The 11,514-nt window shown below is 42.0% G+C and overlaps 1 protein-coding gene across 1 annotated transcript; it reads right to left on the reverse strand.

Annotated features, from left to right (window-relative positions):
• Positions 1 to 8,072: 8,072 nt before the first annotated feature.
• On the reverse strand, positions 8,073 to 11,438 carry fbxo4 (F-box protein 4). The gene is made up of 7 exons (XM_038988161.1): positions 11,144 to 11,438; positions 10,563 to 10,801; positions 9,971 to 10,194; positions 9,561 to 9,636; positions 9,256 to 9,428; positions 8,725 to 8,930; positions 8,073 to 8,638 (listed from the first exon to the last, which is right to left on the reverse strand). The coding sequence occupies exons 1-7, from the start codon at positions 11,300 to 11,302 to the stop codon at positions 8,555 to 8,557; spliced, it is 1,161 nt and encodes a 386-aa protein (XP_038844089.1). The 5' UTR covers positions 11,303 to 11,438; the 3' UTR covers positions 8,073 to 8,554.
• Positions 11,439 to 11,514: the final 76 nt, after the last annotated feature.

Below are 11,514 nucleotides of genomic sequence, written 5' to 3' on the forward strand. Positions count from 1 at the left end.
CTTTTATTATTACCTTGAATGGAGCTTGACATAATCAAGTTTCAAGTTGTATTAGTCATATGTATGGGATACACATGGTATACACCATCCAATGTCAAATGAGAGAAAGGGATGAATGAAGGGGTGGTGACTGAGGGGTTCTCTTTATTGGCATAAAAAAAAACACATTTAGTAAATTTAGATCTGTAAAATAAAATGTAGATGGTACATTTATAAAAGAAAACTTGGCTCCTATTAAATAAAAACGGGACAATGTGCACTGCATATTTTTTTAAAGGTAAATGTGACTTGTTGCACATTGGATTCAATAAAATCAATGAAACTATGTTTGTAGTCTGTGTGAGATAAATAGTCAGGCAATAACAAACAGCATATTCAAACATCCTCTCTCCCAGAGCAAGAGTGATTCATTATGGAAGCCACCCAGGGAGGAAGAAATAATTAAAAGATAGAACATTTAAAAGAAGGAAAAAATCCACAAGCTAAAACTTCGGGTGCAGGAGTGAAAGATTGGGAAAACAAATGAGAGAAAGGGATGAATGAAGGGTTGATGACTTTTATCTGTTTATGTATTCCACATATAGTGGATTTAGATCTGTAAAATAAGATGGATAGATGCAATACGTATAAAAGCAACATGAGTCATATTATATAAGTAAAAACTGGAGAATGTGCACAGCACATTTAATATTAATTTTAAAAAAAAATACAAATTGTAGACTGCATTTCCCATGCTCAATGCGCATATTTGTGAGGTAAATATGTTTTTTTTGCACTTTGGATTCAATGAAATCAATGAAACCATGTTTGCTATATGTGCGGGATAAATAGTCACGCAACAACAAACAGCATATTCAAACATGCTCTCGGCCAGGATAAGAGTGATTTATTCTGCTTGTCAGTTAACAGTTTTGATTGAAAAGGGAACCTTACCCGAGACGCTCAGAAAAAGTGCCTTTGGGAAGTGTGTGCGTGTGCGTTTCAATGTGCATGTATGAGTGGTAGACAAGGTAAAAGAGACTCTTTTTTTTAAAAGCAGCTCATGCCAAAATCAACCATAAGCTTTGAATTTAGGGTTTTGCCATTTTGGGGGTTTAAACCACTAATGTTTGACTTGTACTTGTTTATATTGATAAAAAATGTTTTTAATCAACTTTAATCAAACCGTTATTGACATCACTACAATATCTACATTCTATACTGAGAAAACATACTCATACAGAAATCCAGCTAGACTAGGCAAGAGGTCAAATATGACTATTGAGACTATACAGGACACACTTCTCTGTCCAATACATTTCCTACATGACATAAAAATGGAGGAAAACCTGGTCTGGTCTTATTTACTCAGAGAAGAGAGACAAAGAGACGAGCCAAGGGCAGCTTATGCTGTGTACTGAACATTTTTAACTATCTTTTGCAATCATGGCAAAGACATCTTTCTGTCTTTCTCTGCTCTCCCTCATTGACCTTTGCTCTTTCGTTGTCCTTGTTCCCTCCCTTTCGTTTGCGCCCTCTATTAGTCTATATTTTACTAATCACCCTCTCCAGGAGCTGACCTAGGAACCTATGGTTGTGTTTGGTTAAGCTGTCAATAGTTCACATTGTGTCACCTCATAATACAGCACAAATATATCCCACCAGGGGATTCCAGCCTACCATGGGACTTCAAGTTTCTCCAATAGCACATGGTTGCATTGAATTGTAATGTTTTTGATAACAGTTGTCTATTTACATCAGATTCTGTATACATGTAACAGCTGACTATTGACTGCATGAAGAAGTAAATCGGTTTGTGCGTAGTGTTCTGTTCCCACTGACGCACACACACACACACACTGATCCAGCATTGTTGCTGATGGCTGTGAGGCTCTTCACACCAGTCTTTATTAAATGGTTCTCTGGGATGCCACACAAACCAAGCCCGGAAAGAGAGAAAGACAATCAATCACTTAATCACTCACACACACAAATACTCTCTTTCTCTTCTCTCCTCTTCCACAAGACGTCACACATCCTGGAGGGAAGGAAACCAGAAGCAGCCGTCGATCTGGAACCCATTCCCCTTCCAGAACATGACCCTTGAACCAGCCCCACCTTCCAAGTGTATAGATTTAGCCCCAGCTCTAGTTCCAGTCTCAGTCCCTGCCTTGGGTCCAACCTCCAGTCCCTAAACCCCTATTCCATACAAATCCAAGCCATCTCCAGTTCCCTCTCTGTGGGTAGAGGCAAAAAAGACATCCCTGCTATCTACTGGGCTCCAGCAGACCGCCAGAGAGTAATAACAAATTATATTAATATTCCCTGCATACCTGCTCTAATGGGGGGTTCCCACACTAGGTGGAACATCCACACAGGTGTATGCGCACACACACACACACTTTCAAATTAGGGATCACTCATGAGTTTGTAAATGTGTAAAATCAACCTCCTACAGAGTTTGTCAATATATAATTGAATATTACTGAAACTGAAGAAAAGGCAGAAGGGGCAATTAGTTTCATTTTCAATATTATTCAATATTACATTCACACCCCAAAAACATCTAGCTGACTGTGTCTGTGTGTGTTTAAGTGACTGAGTAGAGGGAGAAGCAGGGAGATACAGTTGAAGTCGGGAAGTTTACATACACTTAGGTTGGAGTCATTAAAACTTGTTTTTCAACCACTCCACAAATTTCTTGTTAACAAACTATAGTTTTGGCAAGTCGGTTAGGACGTCTACTTTGTGCATGACACAAGTAATTTTTCCAACAATTGTTTACAGGCAGATTATTTCACTGTATTACAATTCCAGTGGGTCAGAAGTTTACATACACCAAGTTGACTGTGCCTTTAAACAGCTTGGAAAATTCCAGTAAATGATGCCATGGCTTTAGAAGCTTCTGATAGGCTAATTGACAGAATTTGAGTCAATTGGAGGTGTACCTGTGTGTATTTCAAGGCCTACCTTCAAACTCAGTGCCTCTTTGCTTGACATCATGGAAAAATCTAAAGAAATCAGCCAAGATCTCAGAAAAAAATTGTAGACCTCCACAAGTCTGGTTCATCCTTGGGAGCAATTTCCAAACGCCTGAAAGTACCACGTTCATCTGTACAAACAATAGTACGCAAGTATAAACACCATGGGACCACACAGCCGTTATACAGCTCAGGAAGGAGACACGTTCTGTCTCCTAGAGATTAACGTACTTTGGTGCGAAAGTGCAAATCAATCCCAGAACAACAGCAAAGGACCTTGTGAAAATGCTGGAGGAAATGGGTACAAAAGTATCTATATCCACAGTAAAACGAGTCCTATATCGACATAACCTGAAAGGCCACTCAGCAAGGAAGAAGCCATTGCTCCAAAACGGCCATAAAAAAGCCAGACTACGGTTTGCAATTGCACATGGGGACAAAGATTGTACTTTTTGGACAAATGTCCTCTGGTCTGATGAAACAAAAATATAACTTTTTGGCCATAATGACCATTGTTATGTTTGGAGGAAAAATGGGGAGGCTTGCAAGCTGCAGAACACCATCCCAACCGTGAAGCATGGGGGTGGCAGCATCATGTTGTGGGGGTGCTTTCCTACAGGAGGGACTGGTGCACTTCACAAAATAGATGGCATCATGAGGAATGAAAATTCTGTGGATATATTGAAGCAACATCGCAAGACATCAGTCAGGAAGTTAAAGCTTTGTCGCAAATGGGTCTTCCAAATGGACAATGACCCCAAGCATACTTCCAAAGTTGTGTCAAAATGGCTTAAGGACAACAAAGTCAAGGTATTGGAGTGGCCATCACAAAGCCCTGACTTCAAGCCTATAGAAAATCTATGGGCAGAACTGAAAAAGCGTGTGCGAGCAAGGAGGCCTACAAACCTGACTCAGTTACACCAGCTCTGTCAGGAGGAATGGGACAAAATTCACCCAACTTATTGTGGGAAGCTTATGGAATGCACCCCAAACATTTGACCCAAGTCAAACAATTTAAAGGCAATGCTACCAAATACTAATTGAGTGTATGTAAACTTCTGACCCACTGGGAATGTGATGAAAGAAATAAAAGCTGAAATAAATAATTCTCTCTACTATTATTCTGTCATTTCACATTTTTTAAATAAAGTGGTGTTCATAACTGACCTAAGACAGGGAATTTTTACTAGGATTAATTAAATGTCAGGAATTGTGAAAAACTGAGTTGAAATGTATTAGGCTCAGGTGTATGTAAACCTCCGACTTCAACTGTACATCCTGTTTAGAGCAGCCTGCTCTATAAAAGGGGCCGTTGTCACAGTAAAGCCCTCACTCTTCCTCTATGACGTCCAGTCTGATTTCACCATCTAGAGAGCGCTGCTGCCATCTCCCTTCTCTATTCACACTGGATTTAATGCACCCAAATTGCACCAATTATGACTGCATTCTAAATCTGTATTTCCGTGACAATGATTACTACAATTTTGCGACCTTTTGAGGCGGGGGTGCAGAAAAGAGAAGGTTTGGGAGACGATTCTCCACTTTGTTGCCAAGGGAACAAGAACAAAAGACAGGCGTTAAAGTACATCAGTGCTTCATTGACTTTGGCACATTATCCTATTACGGTTGACAGTGTGTGCAAGGGAGGGATGAAAATCAGCTGCTTACTTCCACAAGGGACATGAATAAAACAAAATGATCAAAGGCACTCGGTTTCCTGTCCGCCCATATCTGACATGAATGGATAGGGCAGAGCAAAGGTGCTACTGTAGTATCATGGTCACCTACCAAAGTATGGTTCGTCAGAGAGACGTCAGAGAGAAGCATTTTCAAAGAACTGTATTTGAACAGGGTTTATGAAAGAGGTAATTTGGTCAACTCTCTTATACACCTCTTTCAATCTATACCAGGCAGGGGTTTCATGGGGCCCGGGCTCTTAATGTACTGTATCAGACAATAACATCCATGCTTTATCTTTCAACAAACAGTTCATTCTTTTTTTTTCTTTTTTTCTTTTTTAAATTTTATCCCATTTTCTCCCCAATTTTCGTGGTATCCAATCGCTAGTAATTACTACCTTGTCTCATCGCTACAACTCCCGTACGGGCTCGGGAGAGACGAAGGTCGAAAGCCATGCGTCCTCCGAAGCACAACCCAACCAGCCGTACTGCTTCTTAACACAGCGCGCCTCCAACCCGGAAGCCAGCCGCACCAATGTGTCGGAGGAAACACCGTGTACCTGGCCCCCTTGGTTGGCGCGCACTGCGCCCGGCCCGCCACAGGAGTCGCTGGAGCGCGATGAGACAAGGATATCCTTACCGGCCAAACCCTCCCTAACCCGGACGACGCTATGCCAATTGTGCGTCGCCCCACGGACCTCCCGGTCGCGGCCGGCTGCGACAGAGCCTGGGCGCGAACCCAGAGACTCTGGTGGCGCAGTTAGCACTGCGATGCAGTGCCCTAGACCACTGCGCCACCCGGGAGGCCAACAGTTCATTCTTGATTGTGTTTAGAAATTGTAGGTTTTGTTTTTCACACAACAAGCTCCAACTAGTCTACATTCTACACAGCTTCCCCTGGCCCTGAGAAGCAGGAGCAGGCCTGCTCCCTGGTGATGGAAACTTGAACATTCGCCTCCCCCTGTCAGACAGATGTGAATTCATTTCAGCGTGCCAATGCTGACCTCAGAGAAAAATAACCACCTAGAACTGGTGTAGCAACCTGAGGCAGGGGGTGCATCTCAAAACGTTAAAATGGCTTCCTCTCTTTGTCTCCTCTCCTTCCAGTCTGCACTCATCTGAAAACATGGAAGAGGTGAAAGGTGTCCCTTTCTTCTTCATATATAAATATAGTTGAAGTCAGAAGATTACATACACCTCAGCCAAATACATTGAAACTCAGTTTTTCACAATTCCTGACATTTAATCCTAGTAAAAAAATCCCTGTCTTAGGTCAGTGAGGATCACCACTATTTTAAGAATGTGAAATGTCTGAATAATATTAGAGAGAATGATTTATTTCAGCTTTTATTTCATCACATTCCCAGTGGGTTAGAAGTTTACATACACTCAATTAGATTGTTTAACTTGGGTCAACTTTAACTTAAATTGTTTAACTTAGGTAAAACATTTCAGGTAGCCTTCCACAAACTTCCCACAGTAAGTTGGGTGAATTTTGGCCCATTCCTCCGGACAGAGCTGGTGTAACTGTCAGGTTTGTAAGCCTCCTTGCTCGCACACGCTTTTTCAGTTCTGCCCACAAATTTTCTATAGTATTGAGGTCAGGGATTTGTGATGGCCACTCCAATACCTTGACTTTGTTGTCCTTAAGCCATTTTGCCACAACTTTGGAAGTTTGCTTGGGGTCATTGTCCATTTGGAGGGTCCATTTGCAACCAAGCTTTAACTTCCTGACTGATGTCTTGATGTTGCTTCAATATATCCACATCACTTTCCTCCCTCATGATGCCTCCTGCAGCAAAGCACTCCCACAACATGATGCCGCCACCTCCGTGCTTCAAGGTTGGTGTTCTTTAGCTTGCAAGCCTCCCCCTTTTTCCCCCAAACATAACGATGGTCATTATGGCCAAACAGTTATATTTTTGTTTCATCAGACCAGAGGACATTTCCTCAAAAAGAACAATCTTTGTCCCCATGTGCAGTTGCAAACCGTAGTCTGGCTTTTTTTATGGCGGTTTTGGAGCAGTGGCCTCTTCCTTGCTGAGAAGCCTTTCAGGTTATGTTGATATAGGACTCGTTTTACTGTGGATATAGATACTTTTGTACCTGTTTCCTCCAGCATCTTTACAAGGTCCTTTGCTGTTGTTCTGGGATCAATTTGCACTTTTCTCACCAAAGTACGTTCATCTCTAGGAGACAGAACGCGTCTCCTTCCTGAGCGGTATGAATGCTGCGTGGTCCCATGGTGTTTATACTTGCACACTATTGTTTGTACAGATTAACGTGGTATATTCAGGCGTTTGGAAATTGCACTCAAGGATGAACCAGACTTGTGGAGGTCTACAAATTTTTTTCTGAGGTCTTGGCTGATTTCTTTTGATTTTTCCATGATGTCAAACAAAGCGGCAGTGAGTTTGAAGGTAGGCCTTGAAATACACACAGGTACACCTCCAATTGACTCAAATTATGTCAATTAGCCTATCAGAATCTCCTAAGGCCATGACATCATTTACTGGAATTTTCCAAGCTGTTTAAAGGCACAGTCAACTTAGTGTATGCAAACTTCTGACCCACTGGAATTGTGATACAGTGAATTATAAGTGAAATAATCTGTCTGTAAACAATTGTTGGAAAAATGACTTGTGTCATGTACAAAGTAGATGTAAACGAGTTTCAAAATAAAGTTATTTGTTTCTGGCCATTTTGAGCCTGTAATCGAACCCAGAAATGCTCATGCTCCAGGTACTCAACTAGTCTATAGGCCAGTTTTATTCCTTCTTTAATCAGAACAACTGTTTTCAGCTATGCTAACATAATTGCAAAAGGGTTTTCTAATTATCAATTAGCCTTTTAAAATGATAAACTTGGATTAGCTAACACAACGTGCCATTGGAACACAGGAGTGATGGCTGCTGATATTGGGCCTCTGTACACCTATGTAGATATTCCATAAAAAAATCAGCAGTTTCCAGCTACAATAGTAATTTACAACATAGAAAATGTCAACACTGTATTTCTGATCAATTTGATGTTATTTTAATGGACAAAAAATATGCTTTTCTTTCAAAAACAAGGACATTTCTAAGTGACCCCAAACTTTTGAATGGTAGTGTATATATATATATATATATATTTTTTTTTACATTGGTGCAGATAAAGGAAGAAATTAAAAGGGTTGGAAGCCACTTTAGACAAATAAGATGAACTACAGAGCAAATGCCTGTCTGTTCCACACACTCAGCTCACCAATGCTTCTGTGCTGTGACCCACCAAAAGCTTTTGGAATTCTACTTTGACACAATGAATAAACAAAACTTGGTGTTTAACCACAACCGAAAACAAAATCAGCCACAACCCACCATTTGGTAAAAATTGGACTATTCCACATGTACTCCAAACTCACAGTCCTGAAAGAAACAACACTTCACTGAGGTACATACACATGCATGTATTTTCAGTTCCTTTATAACAACTTATAGAGGGGTAAATAACAATATGAATATGAACAATTAAAGAAAAGAAAACAATGCACATTTCATAGTATAAAATTGCATAAATTATATGAAAGAAATAGACGAATAATTGCATGATTTCCCTAAATAAAAGGTATCAAAAAATATAATTCATTGCCACATCAATATGATTCTAAAGTACACAGTAGTAGTAATATCAAAATGATTCATTCATCTTCGTAATATTAATTACAGTACCATAGCTAGAGTTAAAACCTGTGTTTTATTTGTGTACAACCCACTATTGGCAAAAAAAATACACTGTTTTTACACAATAATAACTTTTTTTTATGTGATTCATTGATAAAAGGCACATCAGAGGGAAAACATTCCTTCAGAAGCATTTGTGACCGGTTCTTTAGTGTGTTGTTTCTGTCCTGAAGGTTTTTCCTTGGACAGATAGTTACAGCCTGAGACCAGAACACCCCAGCAGCCAGGAGATCCCATCTAAGACACCAGACAGAGACTCTGCTACTGTGTCCTGAACCTGGAAAGAGACATGGCCAAATATAAAGGGTATTTCACACAGACAAGACAGACACACTACACAGACAGACAGATAGACAGACTCACCATCCAGGGGTTGGGCAGCATGGGCAAGCAGAGTCTCTGAGCCATATCCACACAGGGGGTTCTAGTACTATTGGAGCTGGTGGTTCTGATCTGGTCTGGTTCCTCTCTGGACACACAGGACAGGACCAGGAGGGGTCTGGAGGATGAGCCTAAGGCAGGGTCCACCAACGCCTGGATCTGAGCCCACTCCACCTCCCCCTCATCACCTAATAGGAGACAGACACATCATGTGGTGACATTTTGACAGGGCAGTTGTAGAGATGTTGCCATAAACAGCTGCATCATTTCTAATGCACGGCATGACACATACAGTTGAGATTGGAATACAGAAAATCGCGATTACATTGTGTCACAAATAAAGAGTAAGCATCTGCTAAATGACCAAAAAGCCTGCAAGGCGACAAGGCCCTAGGGTTGCAGATGCAGGCGATAGTAATGGAATGGGGCTTTGGGCTCACTTTTCTCTGGCTCGGCAACAAGGCCCTAGGAACAGGAGCAAGTATGAGGAATGTAATGGAATCTTGCTATTACCTCTTCCTGGCTCTGCGTTGGCCACATAGATGAACCCATCCACCGCCTGACACACTTCCTGGACCTGAGGGGTGGGGCTAAAATGTGGGTGTCCTGATTGGTCGGTTCCCTCCTGGATGAAGAGTTTGTTGCTGACACTCTGCTGTTCCGTGCGGGCTCTCTCCCTCTCGGCCCTGTACACACAACCACAACGGGTAATGGTAGACATATACACACACGCATGCACATGAGCGCCATTGCAATACCTTGAATGGTAACACTACATCCCAAATCAGTCATAGGCAGACAATACTGATAACACTAACCTGTTGGTTGAGTAGAGAGTCAGAATGTTGAATTTGTGCTGGTTTTTGTACACGTAACTAATCCCAGATCCAATACCTGGAAAAAACATTGGTTTTGTTTAGTTGGTGAGCCCTCACCAAAAAACAAAGGCTTTAGGTGGGCCGCCCACCACAGCACAGAACTTGGCAACTGCTTCTGGTTGGTCAGTACTAGTGCAGGATGGTTTTACTACGGTTCGCCATGTACTGTACCTAACTTACCTATTCAGCATTCAGCTGTTGAGATTATTGTAAGCAAATACAATTCAGGTAACACCAATATGGTGGATGTTTATTGTAACTGTGTCTATTTAGCTTTCGCCTGCAACAGAACGTCTCGAGGAGGTTCACCCTGTAAAAGGATGGATCAGAGAGGACAGTGGGTAACCCACCGTTGATCTGTCTCTGGGGTATCCCTGCTACAGGGAGCACGTCTGGGGTGTTCATGAGCGTGGTCACCATGGAGACATCCAGCTGTTCCATGCCGGGGCCAAACATGGCGTAGCGCGGCTCAGTGGTGGTGGGCACCAGCGACTGGAGGAAGGAGGTCACAACGCTGTATGGCGGCCTCTGGGGAAACCATTGCTGTCTGCAGGCTGGGTAGCCCTTTAGATAACTAAGAAAAGACAGGCAATTGTTACTTAGGTAGGCAGGGAGGGACAGTTCCATTCCTGAAGTGAGTGACTAATACATTTGGACGACCAATGACTCAAGCAAAATGTCTTGACAAGTCTGACTTGTATGACCTCCTGGAAAATCAATCTACCAACCAAATGCATTCACAATCTTTCCATAGCCTGGGTACTAGACTACATATGCTTTCGACAAGGCTTCATTACCGGTACTTACATTTTTGTCATTTAGCAGACATTCTTATCCAGAGCATCAGTCAGTGCATTCAACTTAGGTAAGTTTACCAAATATCACAGTAAATCCCTGTCTTCCTCATGCATTCCAATACCAGAGTTTCAGACCAGTACCTACTCTGTCATGAAGTCATGACCTGGCTCCTCCATCTCCCCCACACACAGAGGAGTGTGTAAGGCCTCTAACCGGGGCATGGTCACATGGTTGATGGAGGGCCATTTAGGCATGTCCCTGACCAGAAAGTATCTCCATAGTAAGGGATCTCTGACCATAGCCCCCCAGTAGCTACTAGTGGCCCCCAGACGACAGAGGTCCACAGGAGACAGTAGGGTCATGATCAGGAACTGTAGGTCCACCTGTAGTGAGAGAGAGGGATAGAGGAGTGAAGAATTGAATCTGCTGGTTGATGATGGCATACGATTGTTTTGATGAGTCATAAGCACCACCAAACGAAAGAAATGGACTTGGACTACCTGAACTGGTCCAATAAGTAAGGTTCTGGCCTAATAGGTTACCCACCCAATGCATATGGATGACCAGTACATTTCTCAAATGTCCGATACATTAAAATATTCCACGTTACTTGCCCTATACTCACTGTATGTTATAGCATTTCTCATTTGTTGTAGGTTACCCTACAACAAAAAAATCTAATCTTGTGAAGTAGCCAACTGGCTTTCATAAGGTCTGTATCTTACGGGTAAACAGTCCAAAAAGCCCGGCGGTGTATCTTCACTGGTGACTTCTGCTGCATGCGCCTGATCATTGACGTTTTTCCTTGCATTGAAGTACTTCTCTCGGAACTGTCTGAGACTTCGTATAACTATAGATTCGTCGCGCTGACTTTCCCCCGACATCTTGCTTTTGATTTGGTAAGAATAATAATGCGTCTGTGCTGTCCTCTATGTGCTAAACATTTATCAAAACTCAAATAGGGTGCTAGCTACTGTGAAAAGCGAAGTTGACGTTTCTTGTAGTTAGCATTTCACCCACTTCCTTGTTGTTGGCGTGAAAGAGATGCATTGTGGTTATATTACTGTGCAATACGTTTTACAACTCATTTTGAAAC

This window comes from Salvelinus namaycush, chromosome 1 (genome assembly GCF_016432855.1).
Source record: "Salvelinus namaycush isolate Seneca chromosome 1, SaNama_1.0, whole genome shotgun sequence".
Classification (NCBI taxonomy): Eukaryota; Metazoa; Chordata; class Actinopteri; order Salmoniformes; family Salmonidae; genus Salvelinus; species Salvelinus namaycush.